The sequence below is a fragment of the Trachemys scripta genome, chromosome 4 (genome assembly GCF_013100865.1).
Source record: "Trachemys scripta elegans isolate TJP31775 chromosome 4, CAS_Tse_1.0, whole genome shotgun sequence".
Taxonomy (NCBI): domain Eukaryota; kingdom Metazoa; phylum Chordata; order Testudines; family Emydidae; genus Trachemys; species Trachemys scripta.
The window spans coordinates 31009106-31035330 of record NC_048301.1 but is presented as its reverse complement, the minus strand read 5'-3'; the positions used below and the strand labels follow the sequence as shown (position 1 = coordinate 31035330).

Here is a 26225-nt window from a genome sequence, read left to right as displayed (position 1 = left end):
GCCACATACATTCAAAGCCTCAGAATGTTTTTTTACAGCTGCCCAGGGAGTAAAAGCATGACACGCGGGTGGCTATCTTACAACAGAAAAACTTCAAAAACAGACTCCAAGGAGAGACTGCTGAGCTGGAATTGATATGCAAACTAGACACAATCAACTCCGGTTTGAATAAGGACTGGGAATGGCTGAGCCATTACAAACATTGACTCTATCTCCCCTTGTAAGTATTCTCACACTTATTATCAAACTGTCTGTACTGGGCTAGCTTGATTATCACTTCAAAAGTTTTTTTTCTCTTAATTAATTGGCCTCTCAGAGTTGGTAAGACAACTCCCACCTGTTTATGCTCTCTGTATGTGTGTATATATATCTCCTCAATATATGTTCCATTCTATATGCATCCGAAGAAGTGGGCTGTAGTCCACGAAAGCTTATGCTCTAATAAATTTGTTAGTCTCTAAGGTGCCACAAGTACTCCTGTTCTTCTTTTTGCAGATACAGACTAACACGGCTGTTACTCTGATACAAACATTGAATCTATCTCCCCTTGTAAGTATTCTCACACTTCTTATCAAACTGTCTGTACTGGGATATCTTGATTATCACTTCAAAAGTTTTTTTTCCTCTTACTTAATTGGCCTCTCAGAGTTGGTAAGACAACTCCTACCTGTTCATGCTGTGTGTGTGTGTGTGTGTGTGTATATCCTCAATATTTATTCCACTCTATATGCATCCGAAGAAATGGGCTGTAGTCCACAAAAGCTTATGCTCTAGTAAATTTGTTAGTCTCTAAGGTGCCACAAGTACTCCTGTTCTTTTTTCTAATGAAATACGTAACTCTGAAGAGTCAGAGGACAGCCTGTTTATGATAACTGGCAAAATTAGCAGCAGATTAGAACAACCAGTTGTACTTACCAAGAAAGGGGTAGAAGGATAACAGCACACAACACACAGAGGTTCCTATATAAATTTTTGAAATTCAGGAATTATAGTCATAACATTTCTTAACATGAATCAAAATTTACTACCTCTCAAGTGAGATACTTATGTCTTGAAGGACAGATATTCTTCACCTGATTCTGATTCCGCTCGAGCAGTAACACAGTTTCTTTCTGTTCCTTAGCCTCAGCAAGAAGTGAAAGTTGCAACTCAATCTAAACAGACTGGAATCTTGCCAATCTTTCTTTTCTCTTTTTTTTTTTTTTAATTGAAGTCTCTCTCAAGTGCCATGGGCTATCAAAAGTATCTGGATTCCAGACAACTAAGCAGAAAGAATTAGACAAATGAAATATAAAGAGACAAAGAAAACAAAAGTGTTATCAAACTAGCTTGAATACAAGGAGCTACAGAATCTTACGGCACAGACTAATGAAACAAAGCTTTTGGAATGGATACTTATGAAGCCCAACTCCTGTTTTTACTGTCAAGTATTTGTATGACGTGCTATTGCTTAATGCAATTCACATGCACTAGTATGCATGAATAAGACTCCTATGTGATCTTTCATGCAGTAAAAGAATATCGAACTATCGAAGATAAACCTACTTAGATTAGATGAATCTCAGTGTCTTGAGGAAGAAGACAACAGAATGACTCAGTTTCATTACTATAATAATTATCCCCTTTCAGAGGGTTCACCAATCATTTGTTTGTATGGCAAGCGCAAAATCTAGGTATCTGGGTGAACTGCTAGAACAGCAGAAACAGCTACAGCCAGATCAACTTTTTCACATCTACATACGGCCAAAAGGTTCAGATCATATCTTCTGGATGCAGACCTTGCAACTGTTACTCATGTCTTTATCACCTCCAGATTACACTACCACAATATGTTCCACATGACGCTAGATCTTAAATCTATCCAGAAACTGAAGCTGGTACAGTAGTCATCTTTCCTTAAAGAAAAGAAAAGCCACAGGTTACATCTTTGTAGAACAAAGTGCTATTGGATCTGCACCGGTTCGCTATTATATAGCGTGCAGAAATTAAGGGGACAGTTTTGAGCTACATAGTTCTAGGTCTGTGACCTACTTATCTGAACAATCACCTCCCCATGGATGGATTTAAGATACTGGGAGGACTTTAGAGGGAGACCTAAGAATATAATGTGTTTTCAGGTGCTAGGTTATTTATGTATGTTCATTATTGGCAGAAGAACCTTACTGGAGTATTTTTTTTAAATGTTTCAAGCATGTAGAGCAAAGCATATGCATTCCTCTTGAAAGAATGATTGTATAATTCAAATAAAAATATCATCTGAGGCAGAATTAGAGTGAAAGAGACTCTTCAAGAAATATCCTGACATTTGTATTACAGTAATGCCTAGAGCAGGGATCGGCAACCTTTGGCACACGGCCCGCCGGTTTGTTTACCTGCCACATCCGCAGCTTTGGACAATCGCAGCTCCCACTGGCCACGGTTCGCCGCTCCAGGCCAATGGAGGCAGCGGGAAGCGGTGGCCAGCACATCCCTCGGCCTGCGCCGCTTCCCGCAGCCCCCATTGGCCTGGAGCAGCAAACTGCGGCCAGTGGGAGCCTTGATTGTCCAAACCTGCAGACATGGCAGGTAAACAAACCGGCCCAGCCCACCAGGGTGCCAAAGGCTGCCGATCCCTGGGCTAGAGGATCCAATACAGATTAGAGCAACAGAGAGTCCTGTGGCACCTTTAAGACTAACAGATGTATTGGAACCTAAGCTTTCGTGGGTGAATGCCCACTTCACCCACAAAAGCTTATGCTCCAATACATCTGTTAATCTTAAAGGTGCCAGAGGACTCTGTTGCTTTTTACAGATCCAGACTAACACGGCTACCCCTCTAATACAAAACAGATTAGGGCACCATTCTACTATGTAGGCTTGGAAGGATTAGATTTTTATCTGTAAACGTTGATAAATGTCAATTAAACCATACACACACAAACTGACAAAAGAATATTTCCATTGATAATAACTGAATTAGCAAAGAAAGAAAAATGCTGCTTGAGAACTTAATTTGATTTAACCATATCCGCTTGGTATATTTTGACATGTGATGTTCACAATTAGTGTTTGAGCGGTTATAAATCTTTAACTTTTTAAATCTCAGTCTGTCATTAAACGGACCCCATCCCCCACAATTTCCCATAACTGTGAAAATTTAAATAGATTAAAAATAGAAAAAGCTTAAAAATAAAACATTAATATCCATCAAAATTATGAAAATAGTAATTGAATTCTACCAAGTCTGCCTTCATACCTACAACAGGAGATGCCTCTGCCCAGAAGAGTTTACAATATAACATAGATGAGGGGAACAAAGGATTATTGTACCATTTTTACAGATGAAGTTATAGAGGCACAGAGAGATTAAGGTTTTGAACCTTTGCAGTCAAGGAGAGTTTTCTCAAACTTCAGCAAGTCTTGGACCAGTGACCAGCCATGATCACACAGGAAGTCTATGGCAGAGCTGGGAACTGAACCCAGATCCTATGCAAAAACCAAATGGTTAAGGTCTTTTAATATGTTTTCAGCCCAGATTAAGTGAAACTCTCACCCTTTCATAGTGTCATCACAAGGCTGTGCCCTAAATATGCATTTCCACATCTTAACACGTTTAGCTATATTTTAAACATAGCCTTAACTTCAAACTTCCTGAGTTTATAATGCTTGTTTCTGGGATAATTACAAAATCCCAGTTGTTTTTTTACCCTAAATTAATTACTGACATGTTCCTTCAACCATAATTCCATTTTCAGAGTTTTTTTTCCCCTAGTAATTTCCTTAGTTTTTTTTTTTAATTATTAAAAAACTAAAAAGAAACCTGAAGAGACTATTAAAATGTGATGTTTGTAATGATTTCAAGATACGTACTATCAACCTTAACAATATTTATTTTAACTTTTAGGCTAGATTGAGCAAGTATGCTCCAGTTGCTTTACGCTGTTGTGGAGAAGTGCCGTATAGCCATAGTTTAATGGCCAGTTAAGCTGTTCACAACTTCGTTGCGTAGTTAAGGAAGTGCAAAGTAACCAGCAGGCACACCCCATTTTTTCCTTAGTTCTGGTACTTTACATCCTTTAGTTTCCCTCACTCATGCTGAGCAGAGCTTGTGCGCAATGGATAGATTTTTAAAAAAGAAATATTAAGAATCACAGATCATTTTTAACAACTATTTTCATAACTGAAAGTTTCTGCTTCAGAAACTGGCTCAAAATAGTCCGCTTTGAAAAAACTCAGAGAACTGTCCATTTCAAAAGTGGCTGCCCTCTCCCATTGTTATCAATGGCAAGGAGAATACAGACTGCCCTGAGTTTAGTTTCAAAATAGCAACTACTATTTTCTGGCCCCCAAAGAAGATAGTTTCTCCCCGCCCTCCCCCGATTACAGGAATAAGAGAGGAGCGCTGCAAGGAGCAGATGAGTGGAAGCAGTGGTCTCAGTCGCACTGCAAAAAAATGAAGATATCCTATCTCCTAGAACTAGAAGGGACCTTGAAAGGTCATTGAGTCCAGCCCCCTGCCTTCACTAGCAGGACCAAGTACTGATTTTGCCCCAGATCCTTAAGTGGCCCCCTCAAGGACTGAACTCACAACCCTGGGTTTAGGAGGCCAATGCTCAAACCACTGAGCTATCCCTCCCCCCGTAAAGGGTTAGCAAGTCCACAGGTAAAAGGAAAGGAGTAGGCACCTGAACAAAAGAGCCAATGGGAGGGCTAGAACTTTTTAAAATTGGGAAAAAACTTTTCCTTTGTCTGTTATTGTTCTCTGGAGAGAGAGGACAGAGCAGAGAAAGGGCTGAGACTGTGCCGTAAAAAGCTTTTTGTCAGGTATGGAAATCATCAGATCATATCTAAAACTCCTCATTTGAACACAGATATGTAAGTAAACCAGAAAATGTGTAGCAAGACACGATTAGGTTTATTTTGGCTTGTGAACTCCTCTGTGCTAACCCCAGATGCTTTTGTTGCTTGTAACCTTTAAGCTGAACCCCCAGAAAACTATTTTGGGTGCTTAATTTTTGGAATTGCTCTTTTAAAAATCTAGCAATAGTCTGAGTGTTCAGACATATTTTCTTTCTTATGGTTTTTAATAAAATTTACCCTTTTTAAGAAAAGTTTGTTCTTTAAGAGGTTTGTGCACATGTTTTTTAGTTAGCTGGTGGCAACACCTGATTTCTTTGCTTTCCTTTCCTTTCTCAGCTTTTCCCCGGGGGGAGGGGTGAAAGGGCTTGAGGGTACCCCATTAACTCAAAGGGAGGATCTGTCAAACAGTAAAGGACAACATTCAAATCTCAAGGAGGAATCTGGCTCTTAATAAGTAAATAAAGTTCTGATAAGAGTTTTAAGAAAACTGCAGGTTGTAGTGTGAGAGAACACTGAAGATCCTCGGTAGGTGGATGCATGGCAGATATAACAGCCAAGTGTATTTAACTATACAGATTAAAAGGTTTGATTGTTTGAGCTGCAATAAGCATCACAGAATGTCCTGAATGTGAGTTGTACTAAGAGATGATTAATAGGATAATGCACAAACTGAAAACCTCTTCCGCATGGCAAGGAAAGTGCATCTTGTAGACTCATTTCTGCTGGATATCAAGATGCTATAAGAAAGTTCAAACTAAGATTTTTCAATCAGGTTCAGCCACTGATGAGCCATGCTGTTAGGTGCAGCGTGTGAGGACTGTGATGAAAGAATTGTTCCTGGTTCTGTGTCAGGAGACTGTCTGGTACAAGAGAGTTATTGGTGGCTGGATGAACAGTTCTTGAAGATCCACATACCAGTACTGAGAAATGAAAAGGGGGAAATCCCCTGAAACCTGTAGTCCAGGATGAGCTGATTAATTGTTTTTGCATTTTGCTTATGTTTGAAAAATAAGACTGCCTGGAAAGAGGCTCTGGGTGTGACTCTGGGTTCTTCAGAGGTGTGGGACAAGCCAGCACCTTACAGTGTCCTTCTGACACCATTCAGGCTGGAATGCGAAATTCCTGCTTAACAAGTCCACTAATGTAATCTTTGCTCCAGGGAGATGAAAATCTTTCAGGGTGATTTTGTTGCACATACAGAAATTCCACAATTGGATCCCCTCCTGACATACTTTGATGGACTTCAGGACGACTTAAACCCAGTGAATGTGTGTTTAACTCCAGTATATTTTTGTGGAGAGATGACTCCTGTGACAACCAAAGGGCTAGAGACTGAAGGTGCCTCAAGTGGGCACCCCAGACAATCACGGATACATCTATAACCAAAGTCAGAAATGGTTATGGAGAGGAGAATGGAACATCCATTGTCTAGCTCCATTCACCAATCCGGCAATGACCGCAATCAGCATGATCAGATGATGGTTGGTTGGTTGGTTGGTTTGTAAACTGAGCTGAGCCAGGTTTACATTCATGAGGTGAAGTCTGGCATGCGGACACACACACACACACACACGTAATACCATGTGCCTCAGAAGGCAAAGACAAGACCTCACTGTGGTTCTGGGATCATTCTTCAGATCCTCAGGTATGTACTTGATGGGCAGAAGTTGGTCTCAAATTAGTTGTACCATCGTGTAACTGGAGTTGAGAACCACTCCAACTAACTGGGTCCTTTGGACAGGAACTTTTTAGACCTAGACTGCTGAACCGAGACTGGATCTGCTAGAAGTTCTGAGAGGGATAGCTCAGTGGTTTGAGCATTGGCCTGCTAAACCCAGGGTTGCGAGTTCAATCCTTGAGGGGGCCACTTAGGGATCTGGGGCAAAAATCTGTCTGGGGATTGGTCCTACTTTGAGCAGGGGGTTGGACTAGATGACCTCCTGAGGTCCCTTCCAACCCTGATATTCTATGACCTCCAAACAAGATGCAGGTCAGAAGTCCAGGTCCCAGACAAGCAAGTCATCTAGATAAGGGGAAACTGTATGCCTGACTTTCTGAGACAAGCCACTATCACTGCCATACATTTTGTGAATACTTTAGGGGAAGATGAGAGATTGAATGGAAGTACAATGTACTGGTAAATGAGTATTGTTTATAATGAATCTTAAATACTTCCTGGGGCTTGGATGGATCACCACATGGAAATATGCATCCTAGAAATTGAGGACAATATACCAATCTCCATGGTTCAAAGCAGGGATAACGGAGCAAAAGGATTCATCCCAAGCTTCATCTTCTTTATGAAGGCATTTTGCTTTCTTAAGTCCAAGATGAATCACATACCATCTTTTTTCCTGGGGATGAGGAAGTAACTGGAATAGAAAAGATTTTGCCTTTGTTGTGGAGGAACTTCCCATACCGCTCCCCGATCTAACAAACTGCACTTGTGAAAGCTACACAGTCTCATGGGAGGGCTCCTACAAAGAGAGACTGGGAAAAGGTGTGCAAGGAATTGGATAGAATATCCTGTCTTCAATGCTTTGAGAAGCCACTTGTCCATTGCTATTGCATTCCAGATACAAAGAAAAAGGGATACCAAACTTCCAAAGGCTAGTCAAGGTTCCAGAACAGATGATAGACATGGTACAGCGCTCTCACCCTGACTGTTAAATGGTTTGCTTGGTAGAAGCTGAACCTTGGTAGGCAGAAGCTCCAGTTGCTGATGCAGACTGACTGTATTTGAAGGAAGCAACAGAGGGTCCTGTGGCACCTTTGAGACTAACAAGGTCTTGCATCTGAAGAAGTGAGGCTCTTACCCACGAAAGCTTATGCTCCCAATACTGCTGTTAGTCTCAAAGATGCCACAGGACCCTCTGTTGTTTTTTACAGATTCAGACTAACACAGCTACCCCTCTGATACCTGTATTTGAAGGGTTTCCCTTTCCTCCTAGACATGTCAGATTGTACTAGCACAAAGATTGTCTAGTATGGCTGAAGTTTATACTGATGCCATTTAGGAGGTAGCACATATGTTCCTAAACAGCAGAGTATTGCTGTGGAATCTTTAAGGGTATGTTTACACTTACCCGGTAGTTTGGCGGCGAGCGATCGAACTTCTGGGTTCGACTTATAGCGTCTTGTCTGGACGCGATAAGTCGAACCCGGAAGTGCTCGCCTTCGACTGCGGTACTCCAGCTAGACGAGAGGAGTACCACGGAGTCGACGGGGGAGCCTGCCTGCCGCGTGTGGACCGAGGTAAGTTCGAACTAAGGTACTTCGAACTTCAGCTACGTTATTCACGTAGCTGAAGTTGCGTACCTTAGTTCGAATTAGGGGGTTAGTGTAGACCTGGCCTAAGAGACCTCACTCATTGGGGAGGTGTTTTGTTTTGGTTTTTGGAGGGGCAGGGAGAGACAGCTTAAGTCCTTCAGAGGCAGATCTGTTAATTCTTAATAAATGCTTGAGGATTGCAGCCACAGACTGTCACATTACTATGGCATTTGCCACCAAGCAAGAAGTTGTATCCACTGTATCAGTGACTGCCTAAAGGGATGTCTTTTTTGACCAGATGACCTTCTGAGACAAAATATCAAACTGGTCTCTCTAGTCTTCTGACAATTTGGATGAGAATTCTAAGACTGAGTCCCAATTAACAAAAGAATATTTTGCAAGTAGTGCCTCACAGTTGGATATCCTCATTTGGAGCTCACTATGGAAAAGGCTTTTCTGGCAAACAGATCTAGTCATTTAAAGACCTTCTCCTTAGGAGCAGACTTTATTGGGATCTACTTGGACCTCTCATTTGCTGCAGTAACAACCAGGGAAACTGGCACTGAGTGCATAAAGAACTGCACAAAGCCTTGTGCTAGGACATGGTATTTTCTGTCTGCCTTTTTAGAAATGGGAAGCTGAAGTCTACCAAAGCACTTGTGTACAAGCAGTATTTAATTAGCGGGAAAGATAATTCTTCCAACAGGCAATTAAATATTTAAGAAGAGATGATTTATAGGAGACTACTGAAACCCTTCAACATGCTCAAGGGTCTTATCTTGGCTGCAGGAAAAGGAACAGGCTAAAGCAGAAATTCCAGAAGAATCTCCTTATTTGAGTTCCTCCCAAATCATTCCATTTTGGAAGGGAAAGATAAGCTGTGAAACCAGACCCCAAACCTTGCAGATCTTTCAGCATCCACAAAGGGAAAAGGCGACTCAAGCTAGCAACATGGCTCTACTCAGAAGCTGCCCCAGCATTTCCCCAAGTACTTGCTGCAGGAGCAGTTTGAGGGTGGTGGAACAATGTGCATCCCCAGCCCTGTACCAACTATTCATGGGCTTTCCAGTTCCCACACCTGACCTACACTTCTCTTTCCCCCATGCCCCACATGGTTCCTAACCCTACAGAACTCCCTCCTGAAGGCCTGCAGACTGTGCCACAGGCAGTTTACAGCTCTTGGCTGGAGCAAGGAGGGGTGGAAATCTCCAGTCCATATGGAGAGGTGATCAAATCTTGCCCCTTGTTAGGTGCTGAGCACCCTCAACTCCTATTAACTTCAGTGGAAAATGAAGGCATTTTGCACCTTGCAGAAGGCACTCAAACATAACTAGTATGCAGTTTTGAAGCCAATCCTGGGTTAATGCGGCAAATAGGCAAATTAGGAACAAGTCAACAGTATGGTACATTTACCTACATTTCTCAAATTTGCAAGCCACGCTGGGTTGAGCTATAAAATTGTACCTATTTTAGAACTGTAAAAAAAACTGCAAACCCTATGATAAAGATTTTCTACATTCGGATGTTTGCCAGTCATTAAGGTTTTATTAGGTATGAAAAGTATAGCAATGCTTTATTCCTTCTAAGGCACTAATCTAATTTTTTTTTCAAATTCTACTGTCATCTCTACTTTTAATTTTATTTTTAGAATGATTTTTTATCAACCCTTTGCCTTTCTATTTCTGGTTCAAACTTAAAGTCTTCATTTCAGCATTAGTTCATGAGAATCACTGTGACTACAAAACATTGTTGAAAGGGACACTGCTAACTAACTTTTGAGTTTAAGCTCAAAGTTTGACCGCCTTTAAAACTGTTATAGTCTCTAGAAGAGAAGGCAGTGCACCGCACTAAAGGTTCAGAGGTCGGGGACTCTAAACTTTATTAGAAGTATTTATAAGCATGACAGAAAGATGGCAGGGAATCCTAAGTTCTTTCATAACTTTTCCAGCCAATTCAAGTTACACTAACTGGTCCTGAAGGGATCCATATCTAGCTTTCCTTAGCCCGAAGTCTGACCCGATATAGGTGTGGGGGAGAAAAGAAAGGTTTAAGAGGGGATTGAGGCATTCTGGTTAACATTTTTTTTTTAATTCAATACCACTGAACTTTTGTAATATCTTCCGAGTAGGCTACATTTGAAGATTTTTTTTTAAATTTAAGATTGGCACAGTTAAAGGGCAAGGTGCACATTAGACCCCTTTTGTCACTCTCAAGTGCATCCCTCAGAATGATAGGCCTGGCTTCCTCCACCTCTGTCTGGGTGAAACCCTGCAGTTCAACCACTCTTAGACCAGATCTCTAAGCTGCAGTACCCTATTTCTCAACCGTGTTAACCTGATATACCCAGCTTTGGCACCTCTAACCTTTTCCATCAGGAGCTTGTGACAGTAGGTGTTTAAAGTGATTCAAAAACAACTTCTCCTTCAAAAAAACAAAAAACAATATTTATTTGCCAAAAAAAACCAAAGCATTTAGGAAAACTGATTAAAACAACTCCTTGAAGAATCCCAGTCCACTGCTCTACCGGCTGTGCCAGACCTATTCAAGAGATGGGAGGGAACTATTTAGGGAAGTGTTTATGTGTAGGGGAACATGGAGCACAGGATGGAGGGGGAAACTGAGGTGTATACTATGATTGTTTTGGTGATTCAAAGCAGTTGTAAAACTAGCCTACCAACTAGTATGTTCTGACTGCTTAATGCTGCTCCAGGGCAGAACAAAGCTACCATAGCATACCAGCGACTATGGCCAGACTACCCACCACCTGACCAGGATGGTGATGGTGACTGTGAAATGCTCTGAGATTAGAGAGGTTAAAAAACACAAACCTCAGTAATAATGGGAGATTTCAACTATCCCCATATTGACTGGGTACTCATCACCTCAGGACAGGATGCAGAGATAAAGTTTCTATACACCTTAAAATGACAGCTTCTTAGAGCAGCCAGTCCTGAAATACACAAGGGGAGAGGCCAGTCCTGAAATACACAAGGGGAGAGGCAACTCTTGATTTAGTCCGAAGTGGAGCACAGGATCTGCTCCACGAGGTGAATATATCTGAACTGCTAGGTAATAGCCACAATTATTAAAATATTATTAAATTTAACATCGTGTGGAGGGGGACACCAAAGAAGCCCACCACAGTAGCATTAAACTCCAAAAAGGGGAACTACACAAAAGTGAGGAAGCTAGTTAAACAAAAATTAAAAGATATAGTCACAAAAGTGAAATGCCTGAAAGCAGCCTGGAAGCTCTTTAAAAACGCTGTAAGAGAGGCTCAAATTGATTGTACACCCCAAATTAAAAAACACAGTAATAGGACCAAAAGAGTGCCACCACGGCTAAACAATAACGTAAAGAGGCGGTTACAGGCAAAAAGACATCCTTTAAAAACTGGAAGTCATATCCTACTGAGGAATATAGAAAGGAGCATAAACTTTGGCAAGTCAAGTGTAAAAGTATAATTAGCCAGGCCAAAAAAGAATTTGAAGAGCAACTAGCAAAAGACTCAAAAACTAACAGCAAAAATAATGTTAAGGACATCAGAAGCAGGAAGCCTGCCACTTAATAAGTGGGACCGCTGGATAACCGAGGTGCTAAAGGAGCACTCCAGGAAGATAAAGATAAAGATAAAATCTCCATTGAGGAGAAGCAATATAAATTATTTGCATTAGTCTTCACTGCAGCCGATGTGAGGGAGATTCCCACACAGGAGCCATCCTTGCAATTATCCCATAAACAAGCATTATAAATTCAGAGTTAAGGTTAAACTTGAAAGAAATGTAAACATGTTAAGGTATAGTTAATAACCATATGATCATTGTAAAGGGTTACTGCAAGGTAGATTTAACATTGTTTATATGCCCTAATAGTGCATTTCCTTAATTTATTTTTAGGGGAATAACTATAACAGCCCCCATAATGTACTTCACCCTAAATTACTGATATGTACCCTCAACCTGAACACCAATCTAACCATTTTCTTATCTGGCAATTAGGTAAACAAGCATATACTGTAATCAGTGTATATTTTTTAGAGCAAGCCCATCTGAGGTTCTTATGATAACAGAGAAAATAAACTCAAGAATGAGCATGTGTCCGTCAGTATATTGCTCAATTTAAATCCAACACTCTGTTCACTGAATGTGGTATAGTGCTTTTGACAACAGAAACACAATTACCAAAACACCCAAGCAGCATCTTCCAAAATGTGTAAATAAGAAGTCACTCCCTTCTCAAAGCAACTCCTATTTTAATCATCATACTATGATTTTTTTTAAAATGCTGTTGAGACTGCCTATCATTTTCCTCTGCTTACTGGTAGCTACTTTCAGACTATAGTTAGTAAGTCATTCAGTGAACCACACAGACAGCAAACTCAAAAAAAGAACTGGGAGGGGTGGCAGGGAACAAAGACACCCAAGAAAGCCACACACAAGGAAGGAAGGATGTAGTAAGATCAAGGGATTAACATTTTTTTTAAACAGAAAAATTAGTGCAATTCCCTTCTTTAGCTCTTCCAACGTGTCTCATTTTTCCATGCATCATCTAGATTGTAAATTCAGAGGTAGGGTCTTTGAATCTGTGCCCTGAATAGTGATTACATTGTTGACATTTAATTCCAGGAAGATAGGATGTAGTTCCTCCCCCAGCCATGCACTCCAAATATTTCCAAAAGTAGCCTGAACCCCTTCCAGAAAGCATTTGAAAGAAAGTAAAACCCTGGATACTTGGTAGGGAGTAAAACTCGTGTGTGTGTGTGTATATATATGTATATGTGTGTGTATATACACACACACACACACACACACACACACACACACGGAAAAAGCAGCACACAACTGAATTCCATTATACTGAAAACACTAAAAAGGAGTTTATATAAAAGCCTTCTGTTAAAAATAAATATATGGACTTTTCAGAACTAGAAAGAGTTTAAAGTAAGAGTTGATCAAAATCAAGAGCGATGCTAAAGAAACCACACTCTCACAATTCAAAACATTTCTTTATTCCCTATACCTTCTTTGTACAACTGGGTTGGTCAGATACACTCTTATTTTTTAGTGTTGTAATGCAGTCTGAAAACTAGAAAATAAAGTTGTATTATGTTTACGCCTATCACATGACCTCACACACCATCCTATCTATACTCACTCTAAAAAAAAAAAATAGAAAGAGAGCAGAACTGCAATCCCTATATAAGGTGGTATGGATCTAGCTGTCAAAAAGACTGCTGCTCTCTCTGTGCTGCAGTGACATTTAAGGTCAACCGGGGAGCTTTTGTACACAGTCCCTAGATCTGAATGTCTAGGGATGGGAGTCTGCACTTTCTCAGTAGTGTGTCTTAGACTACTGAATTTGCTTTCACAAGTGGTCCACCAAAGACTGAATCTGTAACACTCTGTCTTGTAGGTAAGACCTCTCTCTCTTTTTCTTAACAGAAATACCATGTTACTGTTTTGTGGTGCAGCTAATTTTACTTTATTTTGGGGCTGAAGGGGTAAGGAGAGAGGGTTATTTTTTTTCTGGTTGGCATAGGTCACAAGACATGGATTGTTTTAAAATACTGTGCATGCATTTTGTCTATGTACTTGTGTGCATTTTGTAAACTTAAAATAAGCCCAAAACTTCCTGTAGCATTCAAGTTATTTGAAGATTGCTTCAAAAACAAGATACCAAAATCATCCATAAAACCACAACTTACAACAGCATTCCTATTGTGTTTTGAAACATTATACAGTATATTTTGTTTATGCAAATATTTCCACACAGGGTTTTCAAACAGCTATCTAATTATGAGGACGTTTGAAGACCCAGGCAGAAAAGTCAGAGAATCTAACAGCATACCAAAAAAAGCTGTACTTGCCACAGCTGAGGACACTTAATGATGCTTTAGAAATAGAAAGCATGGAATTTTGAGTGGGCGGAAGGGGAATTGGTGAATACTATATAGTAAGCTGCAGTGTTTTAGACCATTACTCCTTAAAAAGCACCTTTTAAAATACATGTAAAGGAACTAGAACTGCAGTCCACACATGGGAAGATATGGTGAATTTATGGTAGGCACCGGGCATTCTCCAGCCATTTATGCCCTTCAAAACCCTCAGACACTACACGATAGGGAAAATTAAAGATCACCAAAACCCAATACTAATATATATACACATATTTTTAAAAAGGCCCCTTTTCCTGTTTCACCTCCCCCAGCCACACCGTTTCGCCTTCTCTTTTCCCAGTTCTTTCACAAGCGCCACAGCTCCCTCGAATCTCCCTTCTCTTCCCACCTCACCGTCCACGGTCAGCGCTTCTCTCCAGTCACCGACCCCTCCTCACTCAACATCTTCCGACCCCCTTCTCTCCGGCCTCCCCTTGGAGCCGCCACCCCGTGCTCCCCTTTCCACCTGTCTTCTCAGTGTCTCTGCCCCCCATACTCCCTTCTCCGCTCAGCCTCCGTCTCCCCCATCGCATCTCTCGCCCGATGTCCCCATTTCTCTCCATCGATGGCCCTCCCCTACCGCTCCATTTACCCCAGTTCACCCTGTCCCACGCTAACGTCCCCAGCCCTGTTACCCCCCCCCCCACGCCACGACCTCCATCCCACCTCGCGTTGCCCTCGTAACCGTTCCCCGACACCCGTGCCCTCGCCTCACTCCACTTCCACCAGCCTCATTCACGGCTCACCCCCGTCCACCTCGGCCCCTACAAGGCACCCCCACCCGACCGTCACCCCCTCTCCGCCCCGGGGTGCTGTGCGGTCACTCACCGTTCTTCAGCTCGTGCTTGACAGTGAGGAGGGGCAGCTCCCCTTCCTCTGCGGAGCCGGAGGGTCCCTCCATTTTCTCACAGGCTCGCCACCCCCCGCCCCTCTCTCTGCCTCCCGCCTGGGGGGTGCGTGTGGGGTCACCGTGTCTGGCAGGATTTTATTGTTCAGAGACGTATTTGCGGGTTAAAAACCATAACATTAAACAAAAACAAAAAAAAGCAACATTAAAATTCCGCCTCCCCAAAATCCAGTCCCGGTAGCTCCCCCCTCGCTCCGGCTCCCCTCCCTACCCAACAGCAGTGGGGTGGGGACCCAGCGGCGGGATGGGGGGGGCTATACGAGGAAGAGGACTGAGAAGAGGACACTCTACTCACTGTCCCCCCACCCCTCATTTCTCCAGACCTCGGAGAGGAACGGCGGAAAGCTGAGAGCTCATTGGCGCGCGCGCCCTCACATCGGGCGACGGTTGGTCAGAGAGCGTTGAACATTCGGTCCCCACCCCCTAGCTGCCGAGTGGCGCGCTGCCCTATTGGTTCACAGGTTGCGCTAATCGCTTGCTCCTCCCCCTTCCCTTCTGCCGTTTTCCCCGCCTACCCGCCGTTTTATTTGTAAACATTCCCTCCCGCCTCCTGAAGTGGGCGGGTGCCAGGTCGCCCGGAGATGAAGGGGCGACGCTGACTGACTCCTTGGGACTGTCAGTCATTCTAGGCTGAGAGAAGGAGGGGTGTCCCCTCTGGCCCGGACCTCACATAATTCTGGGGGAAAGAGGGGCGCGGTAGTGGGGGAAGGGAAGAAGAGGTTACCCCCCCCCATCGTCCCTGACTCGCCCCGAAAAGCGGAGATGGGTCCTGGGGCCATCGGGTCCGCCAACCCCCTAATGGGGGAAGTAGGAGAAGGAAGGGGAGGGGTCGCCCCACCCCCTGTTGCTGAGGGGAAAGAGAGAGAAGAGGGTTCCAGGCCCTTGGAGGTGGGAATACTAATGAGAGAGACAGAGCGAGAAGGGAGCATTGAAGCGGCTGCCCAGAGCACAGCACCGTGCGCTAACTACTCATTACCTTATCCCTCAGGGAGTGAGGACTCCTGGAGGTAACTTCTGTGCATCTGAAATTAAACGGTGGGCCCCGTCCCAGCAGGGGGGACCAGACAGCAAGTATGAAAAATCGGGACGGGGGTGGGTGGCAATAGGCTTCTATATAAGAAAAAGCTTCAAATATCAGGACTGTCCCTATAAAATCGGGACATCTGGTCACCCTACGTCCCAGAAACCTTAATATCTACATAAACGAAAGCCAAAAGCTGGGTGCAAGGAGGAGGTTGGAGGAGCACATGGTAACAGTTAAAGGATAACAGTAAGTGTAATAAACAGTGGTCACAGCACACCAGCTGACTAGCCTGTTAAAATCAAGTGTTTTGTGGGCTCTCTGGCAGAGGTGAATTTTAAGGAGAGGACTCAGTCCCAGTCGCATGACCTGCAGCAAAGGCAAGTTCCAATATACAGTGTACTAACTATATCAGTCCCAGTGACACATCCTGCAACAACATTAGGTGTTAGCTCCATTCCAGAGATGCAGCAAAACCCAGTGCTCTATCTTGATCCTGATAACACAACCCACAGCAAAGCCAAGTTCCCCAGCATGCAATGCATCCTCTCTCTCACAGCACCACAGCCCATATCTATTTATTTAGGTGCATATACTGTGGCTAAGAGACTTCAAGCTCCCAGTATACAATTTGCCACATCAATATGAGCAGTATGGTGACTGGAGACAACAGATAGTGGCACATATGGGGGGTATGGATCAGCATTCATGTCCGGCTCCCCATCTGTGCCTAGCCCAGGCTGGAGAAGCTAATGATCCAACCATCGTGCCAGCGAATGCACATTGCACATATGCTTAGAAGTGGCACATATTCCACCTCACCTCATCTGCCTTTCCTGAAGAGCACAGAAGTCAGGGGGTAAGCCAGTCTAAACAGTATATAAATTTAAAATGCTTCTCCCAGATCTTTGGCAGGTTAGCAGAAGCAGATGCCTCTCCTTCCACTGAAAATAGCTGAGATGTACATAGGATTGGGGAACGCAGCTTCTAGGATGCAGCTAGAGTAGGCACTGCTGTATGGTACCAGGCTCAGGGACAGAAGAGAAAATCATCTGTCCCAGTTTTATGTTGCAAACAGGTTAAGATCCAGTTTCAATACAATCAGCCTTTGCACTAAGACAATGGTTGGCACCTCTTCTGGTTTAACTGAGAGTCTCACACAATGTGGTGCTTTTCTTAAAGATTGTACTATGAGAATCAAGATGTTAGCTTTAATTTTTTAAAATAGTTTATTGTCCTCATAGTTATGGAGAAAAGCTTGAAAACGTGAAGCATATGTACCTTAAAGTCTTGAAAACTAAAAGGCAAATAAAGAGAACCCAAAAATTATTATTTAAAAAACCCTCAATTTTTAAGCCAGTTATGATACTTTGGGGTCTAACTCATAATTTTTTTTAACACTTGGGCTCAAAACATGAGGCATTTCTGCTGAATCAGGCATTCTCTTTGCCTGTGGTGTTAGGATCTTAGTATCAGTGAGATGCACCTAATATTAAACACAATGGTATCTTCAGTCTGTTTAGTTGCATACAGATTAGGTGCAGCACTCACCTGGCAAATTGTCAGTGCGGGCCTTAATTGGACAGGCTGTTAGAATATCCCCGTTTAAAGGGGACGGGGAGGTAAGGAAAGAATGATGGATATAGTTTTGGAAAGAGTGTGTATATGTCTTTAAATACATGTGTGGCTTAGTGTTTCCTGTTTGCCTGTAACCTTAATGTAGAAGGAGGAAGCCGGAAGAGAGTCGTCTAGGAAGAGACTTAGGCTGCATGGTGTCAGAGCAAAGTTGTCTTTCCTTAGAATTGTAGCAAATGCAAAAGAGCATTAGATTCTTTTCTGGGGAGCAATACGAGACAGGGTAAAATGGAAGACCAAGATTGTGTTTACTTGAAGATAAAACAGCCTTTGCAATAGGTGAAAGGCCAAACTAACAATAAGATTGCTTATTTACACTATGTTAGACTGTTACCAGATAATTGTTAAATGTGATGGGGAGTGTTATGTGCTGTTATACACACTGAATATTTTGTGGTGTGAGGAAAGGAGAACCTATTACAGAAATACATCAGTTCATGAATAGATATTTGAGTTATGTAATTTGGTTTATTTTCATATTAAGTGGGCTGGGAGAGGTATTAATAGAAAACTGATTTTTGGTTACTTTTTAAGAAAAGAACTATGTGTTTAGAATCATATTAGGCCTTCACCCTCACTTAGGTCTCCACAGCTTTTACATTGTGGAAACAATATGCCACCTGTTAGGCAGATTCCTATGTTTCCCTCTGACTCAGAGATAATTCTGTTAGTGATAAGTAAGGCTAAGTTTTAGTCAGGGGTATTTTTAATAAAAATCATGGACAGGTCACGGGCAGTAAACAAAAATTCACAGCCTGTGACCTGTCCATGACTTTTACTATATACCCCTAACTAAAACTTGGGCCAGGGGTGCTCTGGCGGGGGGAGGGGGAGGTCCCAGTGGCAGGGGTGCACGGCCTGGGACCCTGCTGGTGCTGGGGGGGGAGACAGTGGCGGCGCACAGCCCTGGGACCCCTGCTGGTCCTGGGGGGAGGAGGGCGGATGGTTGGTGGGGCTGGCAGGCTCCCTACCTGGCTCCAACCTGCATATCCCTGCAGCTCCTAGGGGTAGGGGTGGCTCCACACGCTGCTCCCGCCACAAGCACCAGCTCCATAGCTCCCATTGGCCGGGAACTGCAGCCAATGGGAGCTGGGGGTAGGGGGGAGGGGGGCGGTTGCAGGCAGTGTGTGGAGGCCCCTGACCCCTCTACCTAAGAGCTACAGGGACATGCCGGTAAGAGCCCCCCTCCCGGTAAGCACTACCCAATACTCCAATCCCCTGCCCCAACCCTGAGCCCCCTCCCATACCCAAACTGCTGAGCCAGCCCACACCAGCTGCTGCAGAAGTCACAGAAAATCACAGAATCCGTGACTTCCATGACCCACATGCAGCCTCAGTGATAAGGTACATCTGCATTAGATTTACAGTTATGTATTGCGACATTTGTTTTCAGTCATGCTGTTTGTTGTCCTTTGTTTATGTCCTTGCTGTATCATTTGAAAGATTTGCTGTTGTGTATGAGTATTACTGTGCCATCTACTGGTTAGAATAACAGGTCTGCTCATTTTTTACTTCATTTCCCTAATCAGACTTTGACAAAATGGTGGACCTAACTATAATAATAATGTATTGAGTACTGATTGTGCATCTGAAGCACTGTGTTTGAGCAAAACTGAACTTGACTTTTGGTAATTCTCACTTTATGTCTATACTTTTTGACTTCCAAGTAGTAGCTTTCTTGGCTGATGTATCCCTTTTTCTGTTCCTTGTATACTCTCTTTTTACTCCTAATGTCCTTTTTGAGGTGGTTATTCAGCAAGTTAGAGATGGAGCCTTTCCCTGTAAGTTTTTCCACCTTATTTGGGATGCAACCTCCATGATAAATTTTTGCTCCTTTGACTTAAAGAAATTCCGAACGTCCTATAAATTTAAGTCCCTGAGCTCTTCCATCCTTTTGACTTCACTAACTAGTTCCCTTAGTTTCCCAAAGTCTGCCATTTTGAAATTGAATACCTGTTTCTAACCTGTTTTTGAGTCTCTTTCCATTTAACTGGATTACCTCATGATCGCTCAATCCAAGGCTTTCTTCTATAGTCTCATCACTGTTTACTCAAACCAAGTCTACTGTAGTATCATCTCTCGTCGTTCAGTGATTATTTGGTGAAGAAAGCTGTCGTCTAGTGCCTCACTGGGTCCTATCATTATTAGTAGAGATTAACTTCCAAGCTATAGATTGGAGAAGAAAGTCTCCCATAATGACAATTTGCAGTAGTTCTCTCTCTAATAATATTAAGAGACTTCTATCCATGTCGAAAGCTGACCCTGGAGGTCTATATCAAATCCCTAACACTAGCATAATTAGAGGGGAGCGATAGCTCAGTGGTTTGAGCATTGGCCTATTAAACCTAGGGTTATAAGCTCAATCCGTGAGAGGGCCACTTAGGGATCTGTTGGTCCTGCTAGTGAAGGCAGGGGGCTGGACTTGATGACCTTTCAAGGTCCCTTCCAGTTTTAATTTATTTATATTTTATTTATAACCTCTTTTACAATCCTTCCCCAAAGTGATTTTTGGCCCAAATGAATTCTGTTTTATTTGTTATCTCTTCTCGTTTCTTTACAATGCTATCCCAGTATCTTTACTTCTTTCTCTCCTGAACAGTATGTACCGATTAGTACCTGTATTCCAGTCATGACTGCTATTCTGCCATATTTCTGTTATCCCTCTAATATTGGGTTTCACAACCTGCATTGGTGGTTCTAGTTCCTCCATTTTGGTGCCAAGGCCCCTCATGTTAGTTTACAAACATCTGAATATTTTCTTGACTTCATCCAATTTCCTAGCTGGATTGGGCATAGTCCTTTTGCTGTCCCTACTCCTATCTTCTGGTTTCCTTTATCCATTATTATATCCCTTGCTTACCTGCTTTTCCTTTCCTGTCTGTTAAAACCAGGTATGAGTAAGTTACTTCTTTCCTTCTTCTGAATCTTACGTATAGTCTCTCTTGGTTTCTTCCTGCAGACTGCTGCTGGCTCATGTTCACGCTTTCTCTGCTAGAGACTGAATGTATAATAAAATGCTAATTTGCATTGTTACTTTCAATGGCACTAATCACATTTGACAGTTCTGTTCAATTTAGGCAGAGAGCCCAGTTCGGATAGACCCCAATGAAATAAACTTGCTTCTGGTAGTCCATTTCTTATTCTACATTTTGCTGCTTTACAGTTTATATGAATACACACAGGCAGCCACTTATGTCATTTTTAAAGGCACAATGTCAATTTCAAAGAAGTTCGAGTTAAATCTGTTTTCTAATAGAGTGCTATTTAAATAGCATGCGCTCATTTGTTGGATTTTTTTTTAATTTCTGAAAAATATTCATAAGGGTTTCTCTGCTCCTTTGGGGATATGTATAAGGGTTTTTTTCAGCAAAGGAGAGAGAGTAACTCAGGCCTCCAATCCTGAAAGTTATTCTGCTTGGATGCATCCCGGCACACCCACATGGAGCCCCAGTAACGTCAGTGGGGTCCATGTGGATGCAAGAGTCTGTCCACACAGAAAAACCTAATGGATGAGTGCCTTATTGGCTATACACTGGAAAGAGTGAAACAGTATACAAAGTCCTGTCAAATACACAGTTTATAAACAGAAAAACAAGACTGTCTTTCACTAAATCTTAAAGTACATAATTTTCTGACAAAGGTGTCATTTTCAAGTTGGTGTGCCTTAATATTAGAGGGCTTTGCATGAACAGCGTGGAAAATACCAAGGAAGTTTCTGATGCAGAGACAGTGAGTTTTGTATCAGCAAATCTGTTATATACGTACATTCAGTATAGAGCTATATTTTTTAATCTGCTTAGAAAATACTTTACATTAAAATTGAAGCCATCTGTAATTCTGAGTCTGTAACTTTAGTGGGACCCTTTTCACTACCAGTGAATACTGCTTGCTCTGTAGTGCTTCTGCAGCAGTCCCAGCTGCATGAGGCATTGTGGTAGCATAACTGCAACCAGGTTCTATTTTGCCCTGCAATGACCTATTTGGCCCTCGTAAAAGGAGCACAAGAAAGGCAATGTGATGGCTGGTCTAGCCTGCACGTGGGCTAAACTGGTCCCTGGCAGCCCCAAAGAAAAAAGGTGTAAGCCACCTCCCCTCTGTCCCTACACTGGCAAAATTATAGGCAGAACTAGTAGCACCCCTTACAGTGACGGGTACAAAATACTTTCAATTACAAGATCTTGTTTTCAGATGTTTATAGCTTTCAAAAAATTTCAGTCTGAACAGTTAAAGTTTGCAAAGTGGTTCAGCCATTTCAGAGAACGAGGCCAGGATCCTGTAGAAAAATAAAGTTATTTGATTGTATAATAAAAGACCATATCATAATTAAGGCTAAGTTTTAGACATGGGTATTTTTAGTAAAAGTCATGGACAGGTCATGGGCAGTAAACAAAAATTCACGGCCCAGGACCTGTCCATGACTTTTACTATATACCCCTAACTAAAACTTGGGCCTGGGGTGATCTAGGGGGATGGTCCCAGGCGCCAGGGGTGCTAGGAGTGGTGACCTGGGACCCCTGTTGGTGCTGGGGGGGAGGTGGGTGGCAGTGCACAGCCCAGGACCCCTGCTGGCACTGGGTGGGTGGAGGGGTGGGAGAAGGGCAGGCAGCTGCGCGCAGCCCGGGGGGGGGGGGGGGGGCAGGGGGGGGGGGGTGGCCGGGGGCCCCGGCTGGGGGGGGGGGGAGCGGTCTGGGATCCCTGCCAATGGGAGCTGTGGGGCGGCGCTTGCGGTCACAAGCAGCGCACGGAGCCCTCTGGCCCTTCCGCCTAGAAGCTGCAGGGACATGCTGGTGCGAGCCAGGGACACCCCCAGGTAAGCAACACCCCGCACCCCTACGCTGTGCCCTAGCCCTGAACCCACTCACACACACACAGACTGCTGCTGGCCCAGGGGCTGCCCGGCTCAGACAGCACCTGAGCCAGACGCACCGGCCACTGCAGAAGTCACGGAAAGTCACAGAATCCATGACTCCTGTGACCTCCATGGTAGACACGCAACCTTAATCATAATACATATGCATCAGGGGACTGGATTAAGGCTATTTAGGCAACCTTATTTCTGACATTTCCTAATTTTTGAATGCTTGACTTTGCAACCTTAATATTCCTCTATAGTGTAGGGGGGGTTATTTTTTTGTTTTGTATATAGTTATGTATTTGTATTGCAGTAACTGTAGAGGCCCCAATTAAGGTCAGCACCCTATTTGTGATTGATGCTGTACATGCATATAGCAAGAGACAGTCCCTGCCCCAGAGAGTTGAGATTAAAAAGTAACAGATTCAGGGGTAGTCTATAACAGTTCTCACAGAAACATTTTTATATAAGGTGAGTAGTCAGTGTGATCAATTAGTGGAAGCAGTGATCACACCCTGGAAAAAGTGGCCTAACAGCTCAGTTATTTTAGAAATAAAGACTTCTCTACACTAACAAAGCAGGAGGTTTAGGACTAGAACACACCACACAGACCTCCACACTAATGAAAATTTAAAGTTGCATGAATTCAATATTGCCTTGTTCATTGTGTTCTTCCAGAACATGCATTTAATTCCCAAAGCTCAGAAGTTGGAAGACCAGAAAATATTGCTAAGAGCCCCTTACTCTGAATGCAAACGTTACTCCGCAAGAAAAAATAATTTCCTGGTTTCCCACAATATGATTTTAAGATTTAAGGTGACATTTCCAACACAACAGACTCAAAAACCTGCAACCTTAGCTCCATATAAATGACTGTGTGTGTATATTTGTGTGAATGCTATACAATATAGTTTCCTAATACTGTTCATTTTCCCATTCTTATCTAGTCTTTGTATGTGTATATTTCTTGAATCTGTAGCCAAACTGCATTATGATTGTCACAAAAGCAGACTGGGTATGTAAATTTGCTGTTGAAAGCATATTTTTTTGCTGATCTGACCAACACTCAACAGTTCTCTTCTTGCTAAAACCACTTAGTGTAATACTGTGAAAGCAGAGGTTACTACTAAGAAATTAATCCAAACCTGAATAATTCTAACGGAAATGGTAGAACTCTGTCAGGAAATGGGTAATTTCTTGAAAGAATTAGTTTAAGTAATAAAGATTTGTTATTGACTATGGGTTAAATCTTCACACCCCAACCTTACCTTAGTCCTACTGCTGTTGTGCTTTGTACACATTGCTTCTCCCTTCAGACAAAATCTTAAAATACAACTTTAAGTCTGTATAGTTATTAATCCCAAGTGATAAAAGTACAAATATTTTACTAGTGTTATATTACCAGCCTCCCAGGCTAAGTAGTCACTATAAGTGAACAATATTAAAGTAGAGCAGAGAGGCAACTAATTCTAATAAAGAAGCAATAATGGGTGATTTCAACTATCCACATATAAGTTACTCAAATGTTATGACCAGTCAAGGTTTATAGAAGGAATTTCTCAATAACTTAAATAATTGCTTCTTGGAATAAGTAGTTCTAGAGCACCTGAGGAGAAGCGATTCTCAACTTAGACCTAAGAAACAGACAGCAATTGGTTCATAATGTAACTGCTGTTGAGCCACTGAGTAACAGTGAACATATAAATTAAATTCAACACCCTCTTCAGAGGAATCATATCTATAATTGCCACAATTTTGACATTAAACTCCAAAAAGGGGATTTGCAAAAAAGAGGAAGCTAGTCAATGTGATCCTAAAGTAAAAAATGAGGAAATTAAAATCCTTTGACTCAACAGGGAGGCCACTTGAGCACATCTTAAGAGTCACAGGTGGCACGTATATCCCTAAACAAAAAAGGGAGCAAAAAGATCAGAAAGAAAATTAATTAAATGGTAGAGTTCAAGGTTATTCTAGACAAACCAATATCCTTCAGAAAATGTAAATCCAATGATAGTGAAGCCAACAGAAGTAGCAATAAAATGTAAGATGAAAATAGAACTAAGGGAGGTTTTGAAGAATAAATAATCAAAGGGGGGGGACACACACAAAGATCTTAATTATGTCAAAAGCGAGATACCTGTGGGGAAATTGTTGCATCTGCTAAACTCCCAAAGAGCTAAAAGAACAATTAAGGAAGAGAACAACATTGCAGAGAGGATAAACAAACTTCTGGTCTGATCTAGTATGGCATTTTTTATGTTCCTAAAATTAGTTTAGGATTTAAATATTTCTTTAAATGTAATATGAATAAGATTCGGATTCTCTTGGCCAGTAGAGTGTAGGATTGCTGTGGAGGGGAAGCATTCAATCTCTGCATGGACAGGAATGGGGCAAACACATTTGTTAATCACCTATATAGCCTCTTAATCCAGCTGAGTAGCAGAACTAACAATCTTCAATGTTTCATCTAGTCATTAAATGGAGGGCTGCATTGTGGGTCAGAGGAAGGAATGGTGATAGAAGATGGGATGGGGGAAAGTAATCCTTTAGGATGCAAAAGAGCCACCAGTATGGAGTGAGGAAGAAAATTCTGCCATTGGGGTTGGGACTATACACAACCTTCAGAAGTTAATTCTGTAATTAACTTTCTGTGGAAAGGGAAAGATACTTGTTCCTTATGGGTCAGGTTACTAGCTACATCACTTACATGCCAAAATTCAGATTTCAATTGGTTAGCCTCTCTTATAAAAAACTGGCTAGATAACTAAGGACACCTGGTTGAGAACCTGTTCCAACTCTCTTTGAAGTCAATGAAAAGCCTTTGATTGCCTATCATGGCTGTTAGGATATGATATTCAGGCCTCTCTGCAAAGGCCTATACTTTAAGAATTTAGGTGTATTCTTATCACTTAGCTAGTTATAGAGGTATAAAAGAAAGAATCAAAAATCACCGACTGCTGGTGTAAGGACCTTCTCTTACTGTGACAGTCTGAGGCCCTGTTCTTAGGCTAAGGCCTCTGCCAGAGGCAGCCATTAGCTGGGAAGTGTATGGTCAAATCCTTACATTCCAAACTAGTCACATTGAAATAAGGGGCTATTTGGCTATTAGGAATACAATCCTGTCCTGATAATGCCTATCACCTCCAGAGAAAGGGAAGAGCCTAGAAGATTTAAAGAAAACTTAGTTTGATAGCATCCTGTCTGGCAAGAACTCACTTATCAATAGCAGGGGTGTGAAATCCTCATTTCTTTGTTGTTCTTTCATTGTAGTCTCCACTTCCCTATTGTTTGTCTGTATAATCTCTGTCTGGTTTTGTGATTGTTTCTGTCTGCTGTATAATTAATTTTGTTGGTGTAAACCAATTAAGGTAGTGAGATATAATTGGTTAGATAATCATGTTACACTATGTTAGGATTGGTTAGTTAAATTTCAGTAAAATGATTGGTTAAGGTATAGCTAAGCAGAACTCGTTTTATTATATAGTCTGCAATCAGGAAGTAAGGGAGGGAATGGGAACAGGGAATGGGGGGGAATTGGGATCATGTTTTGCTAAGGGGGGGAATGGGAACAGGGACACAGGCAAGGCTCTATGGTGTCAGAGCTGGGAAGGGGGACACTAAGGAAGGAAATTGGAATAATTGCTTTCTGGAAGTTCACCCTAATAAACATCAAATTGTTTGCATCTTCGGACTTCGGGTATTGTTGCTCTCTGTTCGTGCGAGAAGGACTAGGGAAGTAAGCCCGTGAAGGAATAAGGACTCTAAC

General features: G+C 42.3%; 2 protein-coding genes across 9 annotated transcripts in view; one reads left to right on the top strand and one right to left on the bottom strand.

Annotated features, from left to right (window-relative positions):
- The window catches only part of RPS6KA5 (ribosomal protein S6 kinase A5), a 178645-nt gene extending 163395 nt beyond the window's left edge, over nucleotides 1-15250 (bottom strand). The window contains exon 1 of one of the 2 annotated variants that reach the window (XM_034768087.1): nucleotides 14873-15250. In XM_034768087.1, the coding sequence (XP_034623978.1) occupies nucleotides 14873-14945 (73 nt within the window). In that variant the 5' untranslated portion in view covers nucleotides 14946-15250. The remainder of the gene's footprint in view (nucleotides 1-14872) is intronic. The other variant, XM_034768088.1, reaches the window with a different exon arrangement.
- Nucleotides 13333-26225, top strand: part of DGLUCY (D-glutamate cyclase) — a 94362-nt gene continuing 81469 nt past the window's right edge. For 3 of the 7 annotated variants that reach the window (XR_004645444.1, XM_034768096.1, XM_034768091.1), the window contains exon 1: nucleotides 15650-15958. The gene's annotated coding sequence lies outside the window, so the exon portion shown is untranslated. Of the gene's footprint in view, nucleotides 13522-15649; nucleotides 15959-16052; nucleotides 16832-18868; nucleotides 18952-26225 lie in introns of those variants that run through there. The other 4 variants (XM_034768093.1, XM_034768092.1, XM_034768094.1 and 1 more) reach the window with 4 other exon arrangements.